Below are 26,332 nucleotides of genomic sequence, written 5' to 3'. Positions count from 1 at the left end.
TTATGACTACACCCCCAAAATGTCTGTTTCCATCTTCTAATGGAATGAGTTTTGTGTAGTAACGCTCCCGTGACTTCTAATGCAGAGAAAAAGTTGACTCCTTAAGAGACTTAGATGAAAATGCTTGCTTTTCATCTTCATAGATTTGTTTAAATATTGGTACTCAGCTTGGGTGAATCGGTTAGAGAAATATGGTTCATTCTTCAAGAAAACAGATCGCCTGAGTCAGTAGTACATGGGGAGGAAAAGTGTAGCCAAAGACTGGGAAATTCACTTTTAATAAGCTTTGGTACCTGTCAAAAGCGTCCTGCTGCCATTGTCCCAAGGAAACAAACACTCTACCTACCTTTTGCAGCAAAGTGGCACACTGTCTCGTAATATCCTTTTCTTTGAATTTGAGGGTACAGCAGCGTTTGCTGAGATTTTCATAAAACGGAGTTTTACATATTGTGTCTGTAAATACAGGCCAGAAGTGGCCGACCAAAATGGGGTAGGAGGAATGCGGCTTTTGAAAACTATGGCCTAGGCAAGTAACTTTTCTGAAACTATTTCCAGGACTGCTCTGGAAACCTTACAGCTGGTGGTGTGAAATGCTTCCTTCCTGTGAATAGGCCATTTTAGGAAAGCTCCAAAGGAACTACTTGGTGAATTCAGTTAGTGCTAGCAAAATCTGGCAGGCATTTTGCGGTCCTGGAGTTGCCCAAGAAACCATGCCGATGCCCCGAGACTCCAGTTTAAGCCTTTTTCCCTTAAAGGTGAAGGAAGTACCAGTGCTGCCGAGTCTTCTTTCTCCCACGAGAGCTCAAGGGAGCAGCAACCGTCGTCAGCATCGGAAAGACAGGCTCCTCGAGCACCTCAGTCACCACGCAGACCCCCGCACCCGCTCCCTCCAAGGCTCACTATCCATGCTCCACCCCAAGAGCTGGGACCACCCGTACAGGTACAGTAATGAATGAAAGCTCTGAACAGTTTTTCTGCAAACTGCCTCTCCTCACCAGAGTTCCTCCTCGGACATATCTTCCCTGAAACAACAGTAATACCACATTCGTCAAAGTGTGATGTGTAGGAATTGTGTTTTAATCATCAGACCGTCTTCCTTAACTCCAATAGAGCTATCTTTACTTTCTGGCTCCTAGGGTTAAGTGAAATTTGGGAGCAGGGAGTGGGTGTAATATAAAATTTTTATAACCATACTGAACGGCACCGTTAAAATTAATGAACTGATCATAGTTTTCCACTGTAAAAGCTTTGGGTGGGTTGGAACTCCAGTGAAATTTATTTTGCATCTGGCTACATTTTCTGTGTGAGAGTTCTGACCTCAGATAGTTCTGAGGAAGGAAAATAAATCATTTGTATGCTTCCACTTTTCGCATTCCTATTTTCAACCCCAATCTTTTCAATCTTTATGTGCAAAGTGAGCGTCAATTTCCAGAACGCGGATGCTTTGCTAAGAAATTGTATGAATCGGGAAGAATGAAATAAATAAAGACTGGCTACATTTTTAATAGCTGCCCATTCATCAAGAAGTTGGTACTGAGTTTTAAGAGTGGTAGTCGTTTTTTTACAGTCTCCCTCATTGAATAGCAGGCAGACAATGTCCTGCTGTAACAAGACTCACCATAAGCTTGTCATGGCATGCAGTTTTTAAAAATATGCTATAAAGGGTAACTTGACATAGTTTAGTTGGAATTCTGTATAATTCTTGTTTATTGGTTACTTATGTTCCACACATTCTATTCTATTCAGTTGTATTTATTGAGCACTTATTGTGTGCAAAGCACTGTACTAAGCACTTGGAAAAGTACAAAATAACAATGAAAAGACACAGTCCCTGCCCACAACGAGCTCACAGTCTAGAGGGGGAGACGAACACACATACATATACACACACATATATATATATATATATATATATACACAAAAAAATTCATATATACATGTATACATTCAAAAATACGTATATATATGTATATATACACACAAAAAATTCCTTTCGGTAATTTAAACTTAGAATTTTCTCTTCCAACTTTACTGGTGAACTCATAGAATAAATAAGTGGGAGATTAAGTGGAATGTGAAAGAGCCTGTTAATTTAAGAAGATGATCAGAATATGCTCTGTTTCAGTGTTGAGATGAATGAAGTTAAAGACTTTCCAATTGGCAAATATTTAGTCTCATCATGCCTCCTCCTCATAGCTCCCACTGCTAACCTGTAACTCAAATTTTCTTCCCTACCTGGCCCTCCCCTCCTTCCATCTATCCATAATATTTATTGAGCTCCTACAGGGTGCCGAGCACTGTACTAAGCCCTTGACCCTCCAGACTTTTTCTATCGCCCCTGTGCCTAGCCATGCTTGTCAAGGACTATGCGGTAGTGAATCTTTATTTTGCAGTGTGTCTTTCATTTGTGAAGGTGAATTGCTGCAACACTTAAAAACTACTCATGCTACCCCTTTTCTTCTCTCAGAGAATCCAGATGCCAAGGCGGCAGTCAGTGGGGCGTGGACTTCAATTGACCCCTGGAATAGGTGGCATGGTAAATAGCCATTTTTAAAAAAATCTTCTTTGGGGACAAAATAGTAATAATAATAATAATTGTGGTATTGGTTAAGCTCTTAACTATGTGCCAGGCGCTGTACTAAGTGCTGGCGTAGATATAAGGTGATCAGGTTGGACGCAGTCCCTATCCTGTGTAGGGCTCATGGTCTTAATCCCCATTTGACAGATGAGGAAATTTATGAGTGAGATTATCTGGTGTATTGGAAATCCCAACAGAAGGAGTTTTTGTACTTTGAAAGTTCCAAGTGAATGGAACTTAATACATCAGCTGCTGATTTTATCCAGAATGTTCCAGTGAAGCAGCACTGTGGGGTTTTTTTAGACTTAAAGGGCGTACTTACATTTTGTTTTTATGGAGAGGAACTCGTCTTGGATTTTATTTCATTGAGTGAAACCTAAGTATTTCCAGAATCTTGTAAAGACTGTGTGTTTAGCTTCTGATTTCAGACTTTGTTTTTAGCAGCAACATTTTTTTGACGATGAGGACAGAACCGTTCCAAGCACTCCGACTCTTGTGGTGCCACATCGAACAGATGGTTTTGCAGAAGCAATTCAGTAAGTTAATGAAGTCGGTGGAATATATATATTTTTCTTCTCCTCTTTAAGCTTTCTCATCAGACTTTCTGTCATTCTTTTTCTCACATTGTGTCACTGGTTCTGTAAAAGGTTTTCTTGAGTTGGGGGGAACGGAAGAATGAAATTAAATTTCCTTCTTTGCATTGCTATAAGTACATCTGGCAATTTGCATGCGGATATAGAGAATGAATTTAAGCCAGATTTTCAGGCTTGAACCTCATCTTGCCTGGTTCGCTGAACTTTTTCCTCCCTCAATTATCCAAGCTAATCATCATTTGGTCTACCAGTCACTGGACTGTATGCTCGTTGTGAGCAGGGAACATGTCCGCTAATTCTGTTGTCTTGTCCCGAGCGCTTAGTACAGTGCTCTGCACATAGTAAATGCGCAATACCATTGATTGATTGGATTAATAGACATTTGGATAATATGATTTTCGCTATATACAAGGCTTGTATTTTAAAATGTCAGCCAGTACCCCTGTCTGACATCTTGCCAGTGGAGTTTCACACAGTATTACCATCCACAAGTATGAATATATTGTTTTTCTCTAAATGAGCATCAGCTCTAAAATATAATAGACTTTCAGGCAAAAAGTAAAAGCCGAAAGCATTCTTCGTGCCCTTACGGAGCCAAGGATGAATCCTATTTATTGAGGGCTACTGTTTGCAGAGCACTGTACTAACTCCTGGGAGAGCACAGTATAGAAGAGTAAGTAGAGACATTCCCTGCCCACTATGAACTTACAGTCCAGAGGACACTACTTTTAAATCTCCACTTTGTGAAAGCAGTGAGCTCAGCCAACCTGAAAAGACTTCTAGTTGGAGAAAACAACCCTCATCACCCGCACCTTTTTGTAGCTCTGTCACTTCATTTTTCTTATCTTGTTTCTTTTTCTATCTTGTAAGTACACTGGGGTGGGTTCATCCTTCTCAGCAATGCTCTTCCCTTCCTGCTCTGTAAGAGAAGCAGCATGGCTCAGTAGAAAGAGCCTGGGAATGGGAGTCAGAGGTAATGGGTTCTAATCCTGGCTCTTCCACCTGTCTGCTGTGACCTTGGACAAGTCACTTAACTTCTCTGAGCCTCAGTTACCTCATCTGTAAAATGGGGATTAAGACTTTGAGCCCCACATGGGACAACCTGATCACCTTGTATCCCCCAGCACTTAGAACACTGCTTTGCACATAGTAAGCACTTAACAAATGCCATCATCATTATTATATATATATATAGATATATACATATATATATATGTAGGTTATTAGTGATAGCCAAAGGACTGCTACTTTCATTTAGACTGAATATTGAAAAATATCATTTGATTTGTCGTAGTTCACCTCAAGTGGCTGGTGTTCCTCGATTCCGGTTTGGTCCCCCCGAAGACATGCCACAGACCAGTTCCAGCCACTCGGACCTTGGCCAACTTGCATCTCAAGGAGGTAAAATCCCTAATGCGCTTCGCTGATTAATTTGCATGTTTTAGGTAATAAGATGATAAACTGGAACAGGTGAGTTGATCTAGTAATAATAATAATAATGATAGCATTTATTAAGCGCTTACTATGGGCAAAACACTGTTCTAAGCTCGGAGGAGGTTACAAGATGATCAGGTTGTCCCACGGGGGGCTCACAATCTTAATCCCCATTTTGCAGTTGAGGGAACTGAGGCCCGGAGAAGTTAAGTGACTTGACCAAAGTCACACAGCCAACAATTGCGGAGCTGGGATTTGAACCCATGACCTCTGACTCCAAAGCCCGGGCTCTTTCCACTGAGCCAGGCTGCTTCTCTAGTAGAGGTACTTAGTCCAGTGATTACATTACCTTGGGACCAGAGACATATCAATATGCAGTCCCCACAGGCTGAGGCGAAATGGGTGGATGGAGATGGCGTACCTTCATGCTTAGCACATAGTAAGCACTTAATAAATACCATCCTTATTATGTGGCATTCTGATCATTCTGTTCCGCGTAATTTTGTAGCAAAATGTACAAAGATGATTGGAGTGTTATAAACTAGCAAATCACAGAGACCGTAATTGGGAAGGGAAAAAAGCCACTTTAGTAAATCTTCTAGATGGCAAAGCTGTTAATATGTAAAATGATCTTTAGGTTTAGGAATGTATGAAACCCCTCTCTTCCTTGCTCATGAAGAAGAATCTGGTGGCCGTAGTGTCCCGACGACTCCTCTTCAAGTAGCAGCTCCGGGTAAGACTTTCGCTTTTGTAAAATTTAGTGTCTTATATCTCCATGTATTGAAAATGTTTTTTGGAAGACTATCACGTCACCCCTTTTAGTTGGAAGAATTGGTTTGTTTTAAGTTTAAAATAGATGCCTTAGCCAGTTTCCCTGTTTTTTTCCCCCCTTTTAAGTGACAGTTTTTACTGAAAGCACCACCTCTGATGCTTCAGAACACGCTTCTCAGTCTGTTCCAATGGTTACGACATCTACCGGCAATTTATCAACCACTGCCGAATCAGGAGCAGGAGATGACGGAGACGAGGTGTTTGTGGAGGCAGAATCTGAAGGGTAAACCAAGATTTCCTTTCCATAACGTACCTGTAAACTTCATTTCCACTGGCTGTTGATAATATAATGTAATGCTTGAAAACCGGATTATTGAGGGGTCAAATAGAGCCCCTTGCCAAGCACTTTATTTACCTTTATATTACGTTTCTATGCCATGTACAGCCAGTTGAAATTATTGTTGAGTTCCTGGGAATATTGGTGCTGTATAAACCGGGAATTTATGTAATCACCATGTGCTACATATTTCATTTCACCTTTCAAAAGGGATAGCCGTGCCAGATTCATCTGTAGTTAATAGATCAAATAATTATACTTTCAATTCTCCCTACTGCCTTTTTATTTTGTTTACTATCTAAGGGTCTGGATGAAAAACAGCCCTGGCAGAGGGGTTCTAAAATTGGTTAAAACAGCTTTTTCATTCATTCATTCAGTTGTATTTATTGAGCACGTACTGTGTGCAGAACGATGTATTAAGCGCTTGGAAAGTACAATTTGGCAACCTGTTGGTGGGTAGGGACCGTCTCTATATGTTGCCAACTTGTACTTCCCAAGCTCTTAGTACAGTGCTCTGCACACAGTAAGCATTCAATAAATACAATTGAATGAATGGAGGCAATCCCTACCCAACAATGGGCTCACAATCTTTTCTGTATGCCTAATGGAAGAGGACAACTCTAAAGGATAATCGGTTATTATGATTTTAATCCTAAATCCTGAAGAATTTTGACTGTTTCAGAAATAAACTATTGCGGTCCATGCAAGTTAGTCTTCTGTAAGGACCCAAGGAACTTAAACTGACCAAGAGTAAGCTGGGTCACTCTTGGTTCTAGTAATACCCTTGGATGTCAGAATTATGCGTATGCGAATTTGGTGGTAGTAGTTGTCATATTCATTAATATTCCTAAATTGCCACTCAAACTGTTTTGCTTTTCTTCTCCTCTCAGGATCAGTTCAGAAGCTGGCCTAGAAATCGATAGTCAACATGAGGAAGAACCCGTGCAGGCATCTGATGAGTCTGATCTGCCTTCCACCAGCCAAGATCCTCCCTCTAGTTCATCAGCAGGTACCAATTTGTGTCTATTATCCAGCCCTATCGCCTCGGATACCTAGGTCACTGGCAGTTGTGGGCCTCCTGAAAACCTGCTTGAGGGTTTTAACAATGTACTAGGTTCAGACCACTTAGCTTTTTAACTGGCAGGCCGAAGGAAGGCCTCAGCACCTATGATTTGGTTTTAATCAGTTCCTCCAAGCGTATAGGATTATAGCAGGCAACATCAAAGGTGAGGTTCACAAGGTCATAATTAAGCTTTAAAACCATTGAGGTTCAAAACTGCCTCGGCCGCCAAGCCTGAGGATCAGCAGGAAGGGGTTTAGTTTAAGATAAATCCCCACATTACCTCCCCGCAAGCTGCTTTTTTACTTCAGGCCTAGTTCAGACAGAGAAAATAATTTACAAGTGAAAATTTCTTCTGGCTGGGCCGGTCTTGGAAGCAGACACGGCATATGACAGGAAGCTCCAGCAGCACCTGGGATTCTGCCACTGAACAACTGCAGCTTAGAAATGCACTGGGTGATGAGGTCAAGGTATTTCTGTGAGGAAGTATTAAGTCCTTGGCTACTGCAGTGTAGAGATGGTCACTCATCCTTCAGATTTGTACCTACTCCAGTGCATAACAACTAACTTGGGAAGGTCAGAAAATGTTTGGTTAGTAAAATCCAGGCTATGCAGAATGAATGTTGCCTTCCTCTTTGTCGGTTAATACGTGGGTTCTGTAATTAATCGTTGAATTGATTGTACTTTGTAATTAGCCCTTAAAGCTGTGGTTTGAAAGTGCTTCCCTTCCATTTCTCAAGGGAGGAAAATCACCTAAACCAATCAATGGTATGTATTGAGTGCTTTCTTTGGGCAGAATACTGACCCAGAAATAAACTTAAGCTGCTAAACAGGCAGTAAACAAAACCCCAGAATGGGGGGTGGCGGGGGGTTCCTCAACATCCATTATGCTTTGTTCACTAGGATTGTCAATGCAACATGAAAATCACCATGCTTGGTAACAGGAAAGAATAAAAAGCTAAACATTGCTTTTGTTAAATCTACTTTAATTTTTTTTCCAATTAAAAATAGTTACTGGTTAAATAATTGCTAAATGGTGAAAGCTGTCGGGCAACTGCATTTGACATTAACGCACGTACTTCTAAACTGCTTCACCCGCTGTTCAACTGATTTTTGTCTTGTTTTTTCTGTAGATACCAGCACTAGTCAACCAAAGCCTTTCAGGCGAGTAAGGCTTCAGCCACAAACACTGAGAACCGGAGTCCGTGGTCGTCAGTTTAATCGTCAGAGAGGTGGGTTTCTCTGAAGGCTGCGCGAGGCTCAGGTCTTACCGGGAGAGGGAAACAGGCAGCTCTCAACCAGCTTGAGCACTGGTGGCAGGTTAAATGAATTTTAAAAAATGTTTTTGACTCGTATGTAATTTAGTGCACTGTTCCTTATAGCAACTTACTAAACTGTGGCCCCTCTAATTTAAAGCATTTTTACCGAAGCAGCGTGGCTCAGTGGAAAGAGCCTGGGCTTTGGAGTCAGAGGTCATGGGTTCAAATCCCAGCTCCGCCACTTGTCAGCTGTGTGACTTTGGGCATGTCACTTCTTCTCTGTCCCTCAATTACTTCATCTGTAAAAATGGGGATTAAGACTGTGAGCCCCAAGTGGGACAACCTGATCACCTTATAACCTCCCCAGTGCTTAAAACAGTGCTTTGCACATAGTAAGCGCTTAATAAATGCTGTCATTATTATTATTATTACCTTTATGGTCCTGAATCCAACTGGAGCTGTGAATTTAAAAAATCAAGCGGTAATGGGGATTAGCTGACTGAAAGGACATTTTTCTTTTTCTACTTGCAGGTGTTACCCATGCAATGGGAGGCAGAGGTGGACTAAACAGAGGGAATATTAGTTAATCCTGTAAAATATCTCCAGAGCTGTGAATAAGAGTGGCGAATCGGCTTTCTTTTAGAGTGATTTACTGCTGCGTGTCAAAGCATTTTATACTTAAATCGGTATGCAAACATTTCAACCCCTTTATTAATAAAATTAGACTCTTTAGTGGAAGGTGTTGCTTCTCCTTCAAGTCAACAACCCTACAATGTGTCTGTCAAGGACAGTTGTACCACGCCTTTGCTAATGTCTGCCCCGAGCGTGTTGTGATAGCTCTTGCTGTTCGGGTAGGCACATCGATGCTGTAGTATTGATCTATAATGGAGAGAGAAAGAATAGAAATAAAATATCCTTTAAAGAGGAACTTGGCGACTAGGTGATGTGTTTTCACAAAATGCATGCAACAGATCTCTGTAGTCTTGAGCTTAAAACCATCCCATAAGTAACCAATTTTGTTTTCTCACTTACTATGCAGAGCCATTTAAGATTTTTTTTTTGGCAATTTTCCCTAACATTTTTTCAAAGAAAGCATATCTAGGCAAAGGTACAGCCTAGACAACAAGGTTTTATTTATTCTGCCCAACACATTCAAAAGATTGTTTATTTCTCACACCAGCCTTTGCTAGAGACTGCTTTTCTGCATCCACGCAGAACTCTCGTTTCTCTGGAGCGCTTACCTTTAGAAAATGAGTAGTAATCATAGCCATCAGGTTTTCTGGGGTTGGGCAGTGCGATAGCTGAGGTTATGACTTTGGGAAATCCACTCCACTGTGTATGCATTTTTACTTCATTATGTAGGACACCTGAATGAGGAATATTAAAATTAGAATAATAGATCTTGAATATTGCATCCTTCCTCCTCTTCCCCTTTCTCACTCACACATACAAAAGGGAGTTAACCATAGTAGTGGTTACTTTAGTGTAGTACACTCTCTTTTGACTTTTACACAGGTAAATTTAAGTAAGCACGTTCACCTTACCTACTGGGTAGCTGATTTTGACCGTTTGATAGCTGGGTGGATAGTTGATTCTGATGGTGTGGCGGTACGTTTGGTATGGAGATACATCCCGGTCATAGCGACGTCTTCTGACCAAGGTAGTTTGTCCATAAATCGGATAGGTTACAGCAGGTCTCTGCCTGGTACATTTTTTGGTGGGCTCGTGCTGATAGGTATACTGTTGCACACTGCCACCTAACATACAGAAATGGTGTATTGAATGAAAAAATTTAGATACGATAGGAAAGGAATACAACACTTTTAAAGGCTTAGAAAGAAGATGGAAGTGGTTTTTTTGGTGGGGTTTTCACTGAGCCTGGTGATGGTATCTAAAATGGGTTTACATGGAAATGTCTTGTATATTAACACAGTAAGGCTACAGTTTTCTCCCTTGTTTATTTGCCATTTCAAATGACTGTAGGGGGAAGAGCACCCTAAAACAATTCAGGGTGTCAATCATATCAGGTAAAATACTTAAATATTTCCCAAAAGGTCACCATTTGCAATTTTACTGCTTCCTGATCATCAAAGAGACGTTGGTAAAAGGTCCAAGTAGACACATACCTCTTTTGAAAAAATACACCGATTCAGGCCTGTTTTTGTGTTTAGCTATTGAGAGAGCTGCCAATATTTTTCCATTTAGTCCTCCAAATCCTTTAAAGATTTGTTTCGGGTAGCCCGCGTCTTTTACATCATTGGTGAAACGCCAGTACTGAGAGTCCTAATGATTTAAAACAGAAAACTAAATATAATGAAAGTACTGGGACTTGGAGGAGAATAATTTACATAAAAATCAACACATCTTAATGAAGTAAAATACCCCCATTTATATATAAAACAGTGATCAAATGTGAACACAAGCTCTCGGATCTTTATAACCCTTAGCACAAGTATAGCAGAAGTTAACTGCTACAGCAGTCATTGCTTTTAATAGTAATAATTGCGATATTAAGCCAGGCACTGTACTAAGCTCTGGGTTAGATACAAGCACATCGGGTTGGACAAAGTCCCTGTCCCACATGAGACTCTCAGTCTTAATCCCTATTTTAGAAATAAGGTAACTGAGGTCCAGAAAAGTCAGGTGACTTGCCCAAGTTCACACAGCAAAGTGGAGTTGGGATTAGAATTCAGGTCCTTCTGACTCCCAGGCTTCCTATAATGGAAGGGTTACATTCTTGCAAAAGTTCAAGCTAAAGAATCGAAAACAACGGTATTCATGGAGCACTTACTAAGGGTAGCGAGCAGTTTCTTGAGTGATAGGGCCCGCCAAACTCTGGCAGGCTTGCGTTGTCAAAAGATCATTCCCCAATCACTTTCTAGGCAAAATGCCGAGTGAAAACACACAGCGGGAGACCAGAATCTTTTGCTAGGTAGTTGCACACCATCTATTCTACCACATTACTAATACATCTCTCTCGTTTAGATTTGCCCCAAAATCTATGCTTGTAAATTGACCAAGGTTCATACCCGCACTTCGTTTCATCTGCTCAACAGCAGTTAACTAATGAGGCAAGTTACTTTCCTCACCTTAAAGAAAAACGTTTTTCCTTCACAGTTGCATCTCGTAAAAACTGTATCAATGGGGGAGGGAATGCCCCAGACCTCCGTAATTCTACGAGGTGGTGATGGAGGAGTGAATGGATTCAGCATCCAGAAGTAATGACCTGAAAATAAAGGCTAAGAGTCAGTCTCTAGAAAATATCCTGTTTACATCTCTACCTAAGGCCACCTGCAGTAAAATATTCCTATAAACACAAAGACATCTTCACTTATTTTTAGGGTGATGGTTGGGAATCAGATGCTCACTATTTTCAGGGCTCCTTTTCAGATTGAATATTGGATTTCATTTGAAAAAGGAAAGAGTTTATGGCACTACTGCTACCAACAAGAGCAATGACTTTTAGACAAATCTGGCATTGTGCTAAGCGCTTAGTACAGTGCTGTGCACACAGTAAGTGCTCAATAAATACAATTGAATTGTGTATCTGTCACTGCAAATCAGAAATACATGAGCCCTTAACCTCCTCATATGAATGTTTCAGAGAATAATAGGTTATGGAGGGTTAAAACTTCCAAGGCCTCAAAAGAAGAATGGCATTTGTATTTGTTTTAAAAGCAGTGAAAACAATGCCATATAGCTCACAATCTTTAGTAGCATACAATTGAATAGATTCGAAAAACATTAATCATCTTTCGTATACTATAATTGCCCCCACCCTGATTTTGGTGGAGGAAATAAAATATTTTTTTGTATCACATAACTGAAAGCAGTGATAGCCTTTTGAACAGGATAAGGAAAATGAGAACATGACAACTCTTCCCTGTTGTGATGTTAACTTAGAGTTCCCATTTTATGCAGCAGTTGGGAGAATGCAAAAGAAGTAAGAAATGTAGTCCTTCTCCCCTCTTTTTTTCTCCCCCTTTCATTGCTAGACTTCTTAGGTGACCCACAAAATTGCCCCAACCATGTTTTAATGGAACAAAAATTGTGTTATGACTGGGGCAGTTATGCAAATAAATGTGGGTATATTGAGCATCTCATCATAATAATGAGGATGGCATTTATTAAGCGCTTACTATGTGCATAGCACTGTTCTAAGTGTTGGGGAGGTTACAAGGTGATCAGCTTGTCCCACGTGGGGCTCACAGTCTTAATCCCCATTTTACAGATGAGGTAACTGAGGCCCAGAGAAGTTAAGTGACTTGCCCAAAGTCACACAGCTGGCAGTTGGCGGAGCTGGGATTTGAACCCATGACCTCTGACTCCAAAGCCCGGGCTCTTTACCACTGAGCAACGCTGCTTCTCTATATCTCTATCTTATGCGTGTGCAGCACTATACTAGAATGTTGGGATCCTTAGAGAGAAGACAGTACCTACCTTCAAGGGAGACAAGCAGGCACAAATTACAAAAAATACAATAAGGACTTATCCCCACCTCCGCACAAAAGACCAAATCACATTAATCCTGTGAATGTCCTGCATGCGTTTGTATAAACTTCCATAATCAATCATATTTATTGAGCACTTACTGGGTTCAGACAGCTCTACTGAGTGCTTGGGAGAGTTGAGTATAACAGAGTTGTTGACACATTCCCTGCCCACAGTATGCTTACAGTCTCCTTTCACATTACTCAACTTGCCAAAAAGTATTTCTCCTATGCATCTTCAAGATTACCTTTGTGTTAAATAAGAAGAATTTTTGAAATGTCTGGGGTTTATCAGTCCTGGAAAGTGCCTATCCCAACAAGCCGCTTATCTGATCTGTAGCAGAAGGGAGAACAAAATCCATACTCGGCTTACCTCGAAATGCAACTAATGTCCCGTTGCGCAAAGTCGTGAGTCCGTCCACTGGCTTTCCATTACACAAATTTGTCTCATCTGGAACAGAGCACAGAAGACAATCAGGCATTTATTGTGCCAAAATTGAGGCCCAGCTGAAGATTAGACCGGCCCTCGCCATTAAAAAAGGGGAGCATCTATTTAGTTCTGGGCTCGTAGTCTTTTCTTTCATACATCCTAAAACAGTAAGTGGTCCGATTCTCTGACATTAGTACAGACAGGATGTTGGAGGCCTCTGGGAAATTCTTGGCATTTCCTGCCTAAGGTCATAGTCTTAAAGACCATTTATCTGGGCTGTGTGTAATTTCTCTTTGAAAATCTGCTAGAAATCTACACTCCTGGCTGCTTACCTTCTTAAGGAATATTCCATTTATGGACAAAATGATTTGTTTGCTTATACAAAGCATGATTAGAACTTGGCCTGAGCCCCAAGGCGACACAATTAAAAATACTAAAATGTGATCCAATTAGTTCAAAAGACCAAATTGATTTTCATATACCTATTGATCCTTGCTGATAACTTTTCAGAGTTACTGTTCTTTCAACTTAATCATTGTGACCCACAATTTTTGTGCTCAGAACATTGCCCATAAAGTCTTTAAAAAGCTTTTCTAAGAACTTTCCAACCCTATAAAGGGACAGTAAAAAAAAATCATACGGATTATCCAAGATCTCCACCTGGGGCTCACTGCCAGCATATCGTGTCTTTTCTTCTCGGAAGAATTTCAAATGCTAACTTTTTTATCAGCTTGGAGCATTCTGGTTTAATCTAACCAAGCCTGGACAGCTATTCCCAGTTGATTCCAACAATTTTGAGATCTGAATGGAATCTCAAAGCATCAAAGGCTCACCCAAAATATGAAATACCAAATGTAAGAGTGGAAAGAAGTTATATTGCTGAGCATAATGGCCTTTCCACTTTGTAATGTTTCTTTTGTTCATGTTGAATAATAGAATTTCTTAAATTTGAAAGAAATCTTGAGTTCCTTTCTAGAGAGGTTTAGTTCTCAGCCCCAGAGAGGTGATGATCTGTCCTATTTTTAAATATCTTGGTTTATTTCAGTTTTTCAACAAACGTGATTAAGCAAAAGAGGTTATGTACCTGAAAGCATTCGGTTGCTGACACTGTTTTGATTTGGTCTCACAATAAACGTAGCACCTGGGACAGCCATTGGATTGAAGGCCGGAGGTCTTGGAATCAAAAGCTGTTCCTCCAGTTCTGGAAGGGCTGGAATCACTCTTTCTGAGGTCCCTTCGGGACCAACGGGAGAGTCTGGCATTTCTGGTTTTGGGATTCTTCTAGGTGCAGTGGTGATGCGGTCGGACGATTCGGCCAAAGAAATACGATCCTCTTGACGTCCAACGATTGTTGGTGTTCCTGGAGTGGTTATTTCCTTACTTGAAACTTTAGGAGTACTTGTCTTTACAGTTGCACTTGTCACTTCAGTTGGAGTAGTCTCGTCTGGAGCCGGGGTGGTTTTGGCTTTAGGAGCTGCGGGAGTCTTTTTAGGTGCCAGAGTCTTGTCTGGAGCTGGAGTGGTTGTGGATTTAGGGGTTACAGGAGTGTCCTTAGGTGCAGAGGCCTTGTCTAAAGCCGGTGTGGTTGTGACTTTAGAAGGTGCAGGAGTCTTTTTAGGTGCAGAAGTCTTGTCTAGACCTGGAGTTTTTGTGACTTCAGAGGTTACGGGAGCTTCTTTAGGCGCAGAAGCCTCGTCTAAAGCCGGGCTGGTTGTGGCTTTAGAGGTTACGGGTGTCTCTTTGGGTACAGGAGTCTTGTCTGAAGTCGGGGTGGTTGTGGCTTTAGAGGTTACGTCTGTCTTTTTGGGTACAGGAGTCTTGTCTGAAGTCGGGGTGGTTGTGGCTTTAGAAGTTACGGCTGTCTCTTTGGGTGCAGGAGTCTTGTCTGAAGTCGGGGTGGTTGTGGCTTTAGAGGTTACAGAAGTCTCTCTGGGTGCAGGAGTCTTGTCTGGAGGTGGAGTGGTTGTAGCTTTAGGGGTTACAGGAGTTTCTTCAGGCACAGAAGCCTCATCTACAGCCGGGGTGGTTGTGGCTTTAGAGGTTACAGCTGTCTCTTCGGGTACAGGAGTCTTGTCTGAAGTCGGGGTGGTTGTGGCTTTAGAGGTTACGGCTGTCTCTTCGGGTACAGGAGTCTTGTCTGGAGGTGGAGTGGTTGTGGCTTTAGGGGTTACAGGAGTTTCTTTAGGTGCAGAAGCCTCATCTGCAGCCGGGGTGGTTGTAGCTTTAGAGGTTACGGCTGTCTCTTTGGGTGCAGGAGTCTTGTCTGAAGCTGGAGTGGTTGTGGCTTTAGGGGTTCCAAGAGTCTCTTTGGGTGCAGGAGTCCTGTCTGAAGCTGGGGTGGTTGTGGCTTTAGGTGTTACGAGAGTCTCTTTGGATGCAGGAGTCCTGTCTGAAGCTGGGGTGGTTGTGGCTTTAGGGGTTACAAGAGTCTCTTTGGGTGCAGGAGTCTTGTCTGAAGCTGGAGTGGTTGTGGCTTTAGGGGTTACGAAAGTCTCTTTGGGTGCAGGAGTGTTGTCTGAAGCTGGAGTGGTTGTGGCTTTAGGGGTTACAAGAGTCTCTTTGGGTGCAGGAGTGTTGTCTGAAGCTGGGGTGGTTGTGGCTTTAGGGGTTGCAAGGGTCTCTTTGGATGTAGGAGTGTTGTCTGAAGCTGGGGTGGTTGTGGCTTTAGGGGTTACGAGAGTCTCTTTGGGTGCAGGAGTCTTGTCTGAAGCTGGGGTGGTTGTGGCTTTAGGGGTTACCGGAGTCTCTTTAGGTGCAGGAGTCTTGTCTGAAGCTGGGGTGGTTGTGGCTTTAGGGGTTACCGAAGTCTCTTTAGGTGCCGGAGTCTTGTCTGAAGCCAGGGTGGTTGGAGCTTTAGGGTCTGCAGGAGTCTCTGTTGGAGCCATAGTCGTGTCTTTCGGAACCACAGAAATCTTGTATGTTGTCATAGTTGTGTCTCTAGGTTTGGCAGTTGTCTCTTCGGTTGGAGTAGTTGGGATTTTAGTTGTCGTCACTTTAGGGGTGGTAGAGGTATCTTTAGTTGTGGTTACTTTAATAGTGGTACTTGTTGCTTTACTTGTTAGAGTTTTGTCTTCAGGGGTAGAAGGTGGCTCCGTGGTGACTATTTTAGATGAGGGAGAGGCAACTTTGGTCGGAGCAACCGTTTGTTTGGCCGTCGTCGTCTCTCTGCCCGCTGCTGGGGTGGTCTCCTTGCCCGCCGTCGTCGTCGTAACCGCAGGTGGCGTTGGAACCTCAGAGGCTGGTGTCGCTCCTGTGGCAGCGGTCTGCTTAGCGGTACTAGCTGTTTCCTTAGCTGTAGTTGAAGTCTGTTTAGCAGTAGTAGCCGTTGTCTCTCTCGTCGATGTCTCCTTAAGGGAGACTTTAGTTGTACTTGCAGGAGTACTCGGTGGGAGGCTGGCCTTTGGTTGGGCCGTAGTAGCTTTCGTGGGTGGGACAGCTTCCTTTGGCTGAGGGCTAGGGCTTTCTGGAAGAGGAGTTGGCTTGAAATCTTCGTCGTCTAATCCACTTCCACCTCCGTCAACAGTTGGAGGCTGCGGGGTAGGCTTGTCTTTGGTGGTTCTTTTCTTTTTAGAATCTTGTCCTAGGGAAAAAAACAAAGCACAGCTTTGGTTATTCCCCGAACACCATCTATGTTCCCTGCCACGTGGCAGAGAGGCCATCAGAAGTGTGTGAAAATTCAGGCAGATCATTCCCCTCGCCCTCCCCCGCCACACACACCCCCAACCTCCTGCTTCGACTGGACCACTCCTGGATCACAATCCGTGGCAGGAGATTCCAGCTTCTGGCAGGTAGCAAACATCGGCAACCCAAGCCTGTGGGCACCACACCAGCCCCATCCTGTGGCTCAGATGCCAGCAGTCACCGGTTTTCTCATGCCGCTGTCGTCCCGGGAGGCTCCGGGCCCCCTCCCCGTTGCTTTCCATAGGCTCCGTCCCTGACAGACCCCCGGCCACTCTCGCCGATCTGTCTGCACCTCTGCCTCGATAGCAAGGGCTCCACTGAGACACAGGGATGGGGAGCAGTAGCACCAGAGGCAGGAGAACAGCGCTAAGAGGGCAGGAATTCAACCAGTGAGCCGTGGGTGATGCCGCAGCTTCTATTCCACCATTACAAGTCCCATCTGCCTTGCCCCGGTTTTGCCAGGCAACTATTAGTTGTTGCTGCCTGGTATGTAAGTTGCAAACAACATCATAAAAATTGTCCAATTGTCATGTCGTAGAGAAAATGACCAGGCAGATGATCTATTGGGCAAGTCACTTAACTTCTCTGTGCCTCAGTTACCTCATCTGTAAAATGGGGATTAAGATTGTGAGCCCCCACCCCGGGACAACCTGATCACCCTGTAACCTCCCCAGCGCTTAGAATGGTGCTTTGCACATAGTAAGCGCTTAATAAATGCCATTATTATTATTATTATTATTGTTAGTTCTAGTTCTGCGTGCCCCAAAGTTTTTAATAGCAGGTATGTGTTGTCCATATGCTCACATTCTGGCTGAGGTAATGGAGGCTCCTAACCTGACTGGTAATTCAGATAGGTAACATGCCCCATCAGAGGGGAAAAAAATACTTCTGCCTAAGATTAATGGTTCATACTCTCATTTTGGAGAATTCATTCATTCAGTTGTATTTAATGAGCGCTTACTGTGTGCAGAGCACTGTACTAAGCGCTTGGGAAGTACAAGTCGGCAACATATAGAGACGGTCCCTACCCAACAATGGGCTCACATTCAGAGAATCCTTACCGCAGGTCTTTCAAAGCCCATTTTCCTATGCACTGCTCATATCTATATCAGTTTATCTCATCATAAAGTCCCTCTATTTGAGGTTTCTTAAAGATCAGCCGGAATTTTCACAGTGATCTTTTGAAAGTTACTAAGAAACCAAAACTCTAAACCTCAAATCACACTACTCTAAAGTCAGCACCACTGTTAGCAGTATTGATAGAGTTGAGTCTCATCAATACTCAAACCTTTGGGTTTCTTCTTTGGTTCTGAATTGTCAGATGAATTTTTGGAAGACTTGGTTTTCCGAATGGTTGAGGAAGAGGAGGATGAAGACGAAGAAGAGGTTTCCTGATTCTCAGAAACCGAACGTTCTGTAACCAAATAGAAGAGGTGGCGGGGTAAACTATTACAATTGGTGAATGATCACCCAGGATGTTCAGATAAAATGGGACCGGTTGTGAATCTTCTCTGGTCTGAATCCCAGTGTGTTTGGCGTCTCCCGTCTAATATTTATAAAGTCCCTTCTTGCTGTGTTAAATGCTGTACAAAACAAAATATCTAGAATAAAAGGCAAGGTGCCGGCTGTCTGTTTTATGCCTGTCATCTCCGCCAGTGATTTCCTGAGATCCTGAGATCAAACATCCCTATAAATCGAATCGCTGAGTGTTTCGAGAGCGAAACGTTTCAACTTACTAAGTTACACCTACTTACCCAAAGAACCACTGTTAAATTGAGTTACCTACTGTTCCTATCCTGTTGATTTTAAGTCTAAAACCAGTAAAACTTCCTTGCAAATGGCTAAGCAGTGAAGTGGACCCGTCTAATATTTATAAAGTCCCTTTTTGCTGTGTTAAATGCTGTACAAAACAAAATATCTAGAATAAAAGGCAAGGTGCCGGCTATCTGTTTTATGGTTGTCATCTCCGCCAGTGATTTCCTGAGATCAAACATCCCTATAAATCGAATCACTGAGTGTTTCGAGAGCGAAACATTTCAACTTACTAAGTTACGCCTACTTACCCAAAGAACCGCTGTTAAATTGAGTTACCTACTGTTCCTATCCTGTCGATTTTAAGTCTAAAACCTGTAAAACTTACTTGCAAATGGCTAAGCAGTGAAGTGGACCTTTTATACACCTAATAGCTTCTACCTTTGCTCCTGTCCCACGCTCTCCAGCCCACCTCCAGGGTTTTTAAGACTCAAAGAGAAAATACTCCATCACGCAACAGTGACCCCTTTCCTACCTTCTGTCACTTCCTGTGCTTCCACCACTTTCTTTGGCTTCTTCTTCGGTCTTTTAGGTGAGCGTTTAGTTGTTGATTTGATGGCCGGAGGAGTTGTTTTGGGTGGTGCAGTTTCAGGTGATGGTGGTGGTGTTTTCGGGTGGTGTACTGAGGCAAAGTAAAAAACTCTGTTAATAGATTAGTTAGCACCCAGCTTGCAATCATTAGCACACATAGAGTGAATGGTAGAAGCTAGGAGGCAAAACTTCAGAAGTAAAAGGGGGCACTCGTGAGATGTTGAGAATTTACCGAACTAGACATTGCCCCCAGTTTATTATAGCTGTTTTTTCTTAAGGTGTCCCATTCGTAGGTCGGTTTTAACGGGATGTTGGTTAGCCACTTCATTTTAAGTCTATCTGAAACTTCGTATCACGGGAATAGAATACCCACATTGTTCAAATTGCGTGTTTCATCCTCTCGGCTAGTGGGGGAGAAACCCCACTTTCCAGTAGGATTTTGGTAACATATTGCCTGCGTGTTTTCCAGATAATTGTGGCCTAAAGATGCAAACAGTCCTGAATGATCTTGCTTTTTCAGGCCAAATTAAACCCATCTGCATGAAGCATCTGTAAATGAGAGTATCATTTGGGACAGAAATTGTCCATAATATTTGAGAAAGCTGTCAACTAACAATTTGCTGTTCTCTTCCAAATCAAGTGCCACTCTTACTTCCTCTGCTTTTGCAGCATAGCTAAGTGTTGCCATGAGGCTAGTGTCGGGGGGAACAGGCTATCCTTTTCACCATTTCTTGGTTGAGCTCTAACTTGACATCAAGGTACCTCACAAAGGAGCAAGGGGAAGGTGATTCATTTATTCATTCGGCACTTGCCTCCACCCTATCCCACAGCCCCACAACAAGCAGCCAACTTGCTGAATTTGCTCAGCCCCAACATTCTTCAGATATCCACTGTTGGGTAGGGACTGTCTCTATATGTTGCCAACTTGTACTTTCCAAGCGCTTAGTACAGTGCTCTGCACACAGTAAGCGCTCAATAAATACGATTGATTGATAGATTGATCTGAAGCAGCTCAAAGGAACCGCTTTTCCAAAGCTAAAGCTCTGCCCATTTTGGGTTTCTGCCCCCAGTGAAGTTCTCCTCCTCTAGACTGTAAGTTCATTGTGTGCAGAGAACGTATCTACTGACTGTTGTACGGTGCCCTGCCCACAGTAAGTGCTCAATGAATACCATTGATGACGAATTAAATTATCAAGTAACTGAGTTGCAAACACTCTGCGGGTTTACTGGATTTACACTCCACAGTTTTTCTCTGCTGCTCCACGCTTGGGGGAATTACAATATTCAAAGGAAATAAGGTTCTGCAGTTAATATTTGCCTCTTCAAAGATGCAGCATAAGAGGTTTTGAATGTAATCATTTTGCTGTTTCAATTTTTCTGTCTGATTCTTCCCTAAGCTGCATCAGTTTGAGTTTCCTTTGGTGTCTGTGCGTTAGAACCGGACAAAAAAGAAAATGCAGTTGTATCATCATCATCAATCGTATTTATTGAGCGCTTACTGTGTGCAGAGCACTGTACTAAGCGCTAGTCGTATAGACTGGAACAGTTCCTAACTGGCACCTAACCCCAGGCTCGACAACTTCAGATATTTCTAGTAGAAACAGGGAAACACTGCCAAAGTGTCACAGATAAACTGAAGAGAAACGGGCATGGGATTGATTTGGCTGTGATCTTGCTGGCCAAACCCTATACATTTAAATGCAGATTCTGAGGAATCATTCTGCCTCTCATCTTCACCTACTGTTGTCAAAAGCACAGATATTAACAGGTAGACTCAGTTAGTGGGATTTATTGAGTGCTTACTGAGGGCCAAGCGGAGGGCAGTAGAGTTAGTAAATCCATTCCCTGCCCAAAAAGAATATAAACTCCTTCTGGGCCGGGTAGGGACCTCACGCTTCAACATACTTTGTTAAGACAGCCTTCTGGGAACTGAACAGAGGCAAGGAACAGTTAGGTTGTCATCCTTAACCTTTCCCGAATTGGAACCGGCAGACCGAAGCCGAAAGAACGTGCTGTCCCAAGACCGGATGCCCAGCACTTGCCAAGAGAATTTAAAAAATGAAGAGGAGGAGAGAGAGAGAGCAGGGCCTGCCCTCTTTTCTCTTTACAGAAGAGAATTTCCCCTGAACGGTTATGTAGTTCGCGCTATTATATGCCGGCAGCTAAGCTAAGGCAATAAAAACACGTTAGCCAAATTACTCTCACCATGGAACACAATTTTAAAACTTGCAAGCAGTTAGCAAAATGCCGGAAAGAGGACCCAAATGAAAACGAGCACTTACTTTCTTCGCAGAAGCTCTGATAGTCGGGGCAGCACTTGCCATATTTAGAACAGGCCGCATCACAGTCACACTCTCTCCCTCTTACAAACGATTCAAAGCACCGTCCTTTGCAGGAGAGCTCTACCCAAAGCCAAACAACAACAGGTCAGGGCACCGCAATCTGTAAATCTCTTCACGTCGAAAATGAAACTTGTTTCTTTCTCCGTCCCACCCGCCCTCCTCCATCACTTCACCCTATGCGGCATCTTCAATTTAGGAGAAAGTTCACCCTCCCCCATTTTGTAATTCACCCTTGACACTGCTTTAAAACAATAAGAAGCTCTGTTTCATTCCAGCACTATTTAAAACCGGCTCCATTTAAAGATTTGTTGCATTAAATGGACCCTGCTCCAGATTAACATCCAAATGTTCTTCATTCAGCTTCAAGATCAAATCACACTTTAAATTGCTTCAGTACTCAGTTCACATGCCCTGAAGAAATGCATTTTTATGTTGAAAGCAAAATCCTCAACACAAAATAAAATAAAATCTTGGATTTAGAAAACCAATTTAATCAGATCTCAGTCGTAAATATGTTAAACATGCAGTATCTGTTGAATCATGCTTTAAAATATGGTTTTAATATTGGTAACTTCAAAATTTTTACACCGTGATTCTTTAAAACATCCCAACGACTTGGTCTCCAGCCAAATGCAATTAATCCTTAAAAGATACATAATGGTCCCCCACAGTGTGTGATGGCAATCTTAGAACTTGTTAAAAAAAGAGCAACTCAATTATCTTCTGGGCATCAATTGTGGGGGTGTTTTCCTGTGTAATTAAAGGGTTTGGTGCCTTCTCTAGATACAGTACAATGCAACATTTATGCCATGAAGGAAGAGACACAGAACAAGCAAAAGAAACATAAAATCACTCTGGAACATATAAAGGCGGTGAGGAGCAGTGCTCACCAGTAGAACTGCTGGGTCTGAGAACTTACCCAGGGTGCAGACTTTCTTGTAATCGGGACAGCACTCCATGAAGTGTTGACAGTTATAGTCACAATGGCAGGCGTCAGTCCTAGAATACCCTTCCCCACATCTCCCTGCACAGCTTGATACATCTACAATTACACAACGCCAGTGTAAACATTGTCAACCAATCAATATGGGGCGGAGGAGGGATGCTGGGGAAAGAGCAAAATTCTGGGGTGGCCGGAAGACAAATTCAGTGGTCCTCGGTCATTTGAGACATGATCTGCCATGCCTTCTAATCTCCCCTCTGTCCCGCCACCATGGCCTTGTCATTTGATCCTTCTGAGCATCAAAGGGAGATGTTTCTATTCTTAGGAGTGAGAGGTTAGATGGGCAAGGACACCTTACTATCCCTGCATAAAATTTGGGGGGGTGAGAATTCATTTTCAAACAAAAGCATAAGAGATGATATTTCCTCTATCAGCGCTGTGAGCCTAGCTCTTGGCTACTAGCCACTCCTGTGTGGGTCAGTGTCCGGTCAATATCTGTCCGGTCAAGGGCCAGGGATTGAGCCAGCTCAGGAGTGCTTGGGGAGGTGGAGGGGACTGGAGGTTAACAGCTCACGGTGGGGGCAAGGGAAAGGCCAGCTTCCCACATTGCCTATGCGTCCCCTCAGCCTCCCATTAGCCTCCCCTGTTAGACGGTAAACTCTTTGTGGGCCCGGAATGTGTTACTTAGTTATTCCTTACTTCCCAAGCACCTTTTACAATGCACCACACCAAGTGAGCCCTTCTACAAATGCTACTATACCTCTAAGATCCTCGCCCTTCTATCCATTGGTCGGTAGAACCACTAGCCTCTTTTTCTTACAGGAAACTGAGGAGAATCAACTGCAGGGAGAATTCCCTGACTTAAGAGCTATCTCATTTCCTTCAAAATCTAATTTTGGTATAATGGATAGAGCACAGGCCTAATAGTCAGAAGGTCATGGGTGCTAATTCCAGTTCTCCCACTCGTCTGCTGTGTGACCTTGGGTAAGTCACTTCACTGGCCTCAGTTACCTGATCTGCAAAATGGGGATTTTTTTAAATGGCATTTATTAAGGGCTTACCATGTGCAAAGCCCTGTTCTAAGCGCTGGGGAGCTTACAAGGTGATCAGGTTGTCCCACGTGGGGCTCACAGTCAATCCCCATTTTACAGATGAGGTAACTGAGGCCCAGAGAAGTTAAGTAACTTGCCCAAAGTCACACAGCCGACAAGTGGCGGAGCCGGAATTTGAACCCGTGGCCTCCGACTCCAAAGCCCGGGCTCTTTCCACTGAGCCACGCTGCTTCCCCATTGATTGAGATTGAGACTGTGAGCCCCATGTGGGACAGGGACTGTGTCCAAACTCGCTTTGCTTGTATCCACCCCACAGCTTAGTTCAGTGCCTGGCACACAGTGCTTAACAAATACCACAATTATTATTATTATTATAATTCTTCATCTGACTAAAATGTCCCCTAGAGCACTTATGATTTCTGTTGGAAATTGGCAAGAAAGCTGACGACCATTCACTACACATTGGAGGTTTCACAGATAGATAGGATTTTAAATTTGAAACCAATGATATTACTCTGCAGATTAAATATTTGATATAGTCATTTATATTGTATGGACCAGTTAGAGTCATCCCTTCCTCTATGGATTTTTCTCAGTGTAACTGGGTTGAGGGATTTGGGGATTGGAAAGGAATCCACTTTACTTACAATCCATCAACTACTCACACTGGACAGGTACGCGGTAAACATGAATGCTGCACAAAATATTACATGTCTGACCCAGAAAGATTTCTGTCTTTTACATGAACATTCAAAAGCATAAAAGTTCTGGGAAATCTCACACTGAATTATAGCATAAGGGAGAGGTGATTTCCCCATTGTGGAAAACACAGTTGACAAAACCACAATTAAGCACAGTTATCCTCAAACAATTCAAGCAGCAACCCAAGCATAACACCTTAGAAACCCTCCTGAAATGGAAAGAGTTCTCTAAGAGAAGCAGCGTGGCGCAGTGGAAAGAGCCCAGGCTTTGGAGTCAGAGGTCATGGGTTCAAATTCTGGCTCCACCAATTGTCAGCTGTGTGACTTTGGGCAAGTCACTTCACTTCTCTGGGCCTCAGTTACCGCATCTGTAAAATAATACTGTGAGCCCCGCCATGGGACAACCTGATCACCTTGTAACCTCCCCAGCGCTTAGTACAGTGCTTTGCACATAGTAAGCGCTTAACAAATGCCATTGTTATTATTATTAATTTATTAGTAAATATGCAATTTGCTAATAAATTACATATTCATAATTGTCATCCCTAGAATGGCAGTCTGCAGGACCAGTATCCTGAAGAGGGAGTCTAAAATTTGCTGAAAGGCTCAGAGCAGGGCCTAGAGAAACAAAAGAAACAGCGCTCAAGACAAGCATAACTTCCAACACTGTATACATACAGGTGTGTACATACAGGGAGAGGTTGGGTGGGAGAAACAGAGGTGATGGAGGAGAGGCAAGCGTGGAAGCTACAGACAAGACCAAGTGAAAGGAGCGCTAATAATTTGCAAATGCAGCCCTTCGATTCATTTATGAAATCATTTTTGCAGGCAACATGTGATTCGAACAATGCCAAGACCAAGAGTGAACTCAAGCTGTGCCCGCCCTTATCAGCATTACCATCACATGCTAATTTAGAGTTCAATTTATGCAAAATAAAGTGTATTTCAGTGAGGAATGGGTGTGAAATGTAGAAAAAAGGAAAAAGAAATTTTATTATGGATGAAAATTAGCACTGCCAAGCTGAGAGCTAAAGTTTCCTGATACCACTGCACAGAAATAATTTGAGAAATTGGATAGATTAAAATCACCAAGCGAAAAGCACTCAAATCTACCTATCTAAGCATTCTACATTACTGAAGAGTGCTTCGGTAGGCAATCGTTTATTTAGTCCACAGGAATCCGATTAGCTCAGTTGGATGCCAGTACTAATTTTTCCGGCATTTCATACCCGAAAGGAAGCCATGCCGAAACTCTGATATGACTTTTGGCAGAAATGAGCCCAAACCCCAACTGTTAGAAATGGAGGTGCCCTTGCAATAGTGAGTAAAACAAATATTTTCACATAGATCCATCTGTAGAGACTGTTAAAGAGCAACAGGGTAGAACTCAGGTCATTTAAAGAAAAGCCGGTTATGGGACTCTATAATGGATGCCCATTTGTGTGTCCACATTACTGATTTTTTAAACCTTTGGGGAAATTAGTCATAGATTATCTTACCCTCTCAAAACACCTTCATGTAAAACATTCAGAATTTGTCTTTTGGAAGAGATTATAAAGGCTATAAATTTAATAGTATACAGGTGTATATATAATATATATATTTATATATATAAAGCAGTAGTATAATAGTATACAGGTGTATATAATATATATAAATATATATTATATATATAAAGCAGTCTATGCTGTTTGCATAATTTTTAAGCAAAATCTAATTAAACTTGAAAGGACAGCTATTGACTCATTTGGATTTGCATCTCGCTTAAAATAAAATCAGATGGTAAATTCTAGTGTAATACATTCAAAATAGGATAATAATAATTGAAATCCAATTCCTAAAATCTTGCTTCAGAACTTCACTGCTTTGAGTACCTTGAGAAGACGCTTCCTCTATCAAGACAAGGGAAAACAGTGCCAGGTGAATGTAAAATATTTTCCACTCCATTATTGTTTTCATGGTCTGCATTCTTCCTGAAAAAGGGAACATAAAACGCATTAGTAAAATATTTCTTTCACTGTTACACCACTTTAAATCTGAGTTAATCTGAGGTAAGACAGGAAGAGATCATTTCAATAATTTTAAAAAAAGCCATTTAGAGGCTTAGTGATCCACTGAAATACCCCTTCCTTAAGACTATCCAAAGAAAATGCATTTTAGCTAAGAACAAGAATAAAAACCTGCTCTGGTCTTCCAAGCAGATTTTGATATTAGAGTAAATGTACTCAGTGTCATAAATAGCCTGCATAGAATGCTACACATTTGGAAAATATTTTACCAAATATTTTAATAGTCTCATGTTAAAAATCATTAGAAGT

General features: G+C 42.3%; 2 protein-coding genes across 3 annotated transcripts in view; one reads left to right on the top strand and one right to left on the bottom strand.

The window, feature by feature from the left end:
* TPR (translocated promoter region, nuclear basket protein) overlaps positions 1-8,960 on the top strand; it is a 55,757-nt gene extending 46,797 nt beyond the window's left edge. Inside the window, exons 43-51 of one of the 2 annotated variants that reach the window (XM_038757717.1) lie at positions 756-940; positions 2,468-2,536; positions 3,023-3,114; positions 4,466-4,572; positions 5,243-5,338; positions 5,503-5,659; positions 6,604-6,722; positions 7,907-8,005; positions 8,564-8,960. In XM_038757717.1, coding sequence (XP_038613645.1) covers positions 756-940; positions 2,468-2,536; positions 3,023-3,114; positions 4,466-4,572; positions 5,243-5,338; positions 5,503-5,659; positions 6,604-6,722; positions 7,907-8,005; positions 8,564-8,619 — 980 coding nt within the window. In that variant the 3' untranslated portion in view covers positions 8,620-8,960. Of the gene's footprint in view, positions 1-755; positions 941-2,467; positions 2,537-3,019; positions 3,115-4,465; positions 4,573-5,242; positions 5,339-5,502; positions 5,660-6,603; positions 6,723-7,906; positions 8,006-8,563 lie in introns of both variants that reach the window. The other variant, XM_038757716.1, reaches the window with a different exon arrangement.
* PRG4 (proteoglycan 4) lies at positions 8,793-25,987 on the bottom strand. The gene is made up of 12 exons (XM_038758601.1): positions 25,889-25,987; positions 22,238-22,360; positions 21,259-21,378; positions 18,921-19,067; positions 17,922-18,047; positions 14,037-16,532; positions 12,896-12,973; positions 11,122-11,258; positions 10,159-10,315; positions 9,577-9,789; positions 9,274-9,399; positions 8,793-8,911 (listed from the first exon to the last, which is right to left on the bottom strand). Exons 1-12 carry the CDS (start codon positions 25,980-25,982, stop codon positions 8,814-8,816), a joined length of 3,915 nt encoding a protein of 1,304 aa, XP_038614529.1. The 5' UTR covers positions 25,983-25,987; the 3' UTR covers positions 8,793-8,813.
* Between the last annotated feature and the right edge of the window lie 345 nt (positions 25,988-26,332).

This window comes from Tachyglossus aculeatus, chromosome 16, assembly GCF_015852505.1.
Source record: "Tachyglossus aculeatus isolate mTacAcu1 chromosome 16, mTacAcu1.pri, whole genome shotgun sequence".
NCBI lineage: Eukaryota > Metazoa > Chordata > Mammalia > Monotremata > Tachyglossidae > Tachyglossus > Tachyglossus aculeatus.
This window is presented reverse-complemented; position numbering and strand designations above follow the sequence as displayed.

Bases quoted from the DNA above. Each gene is read 5' to 3' on its own strand.
- PRG4 (XM_038758601.1), bottom strand. From the start codon at position 25,982: ATGCAGACCATGAAAACAATAATGGAGTGGAAAATATTTTACATTCAC. The intron at 22,361-25,888 runs GTACTCAAAGCA...GTGTAATTGTAG, and splicing joins AGAGGAAGCGTCTTCTCAAG to ATGTATCAAGCTGTGCAGGG. The intron at 9,400-9,576 runs GTAAGGTGAACG...TTCCTCATTCAG, and splicing joins CAAAATCAGCTACCCAGTAG to GTGTCCTACATAATGAAGTA.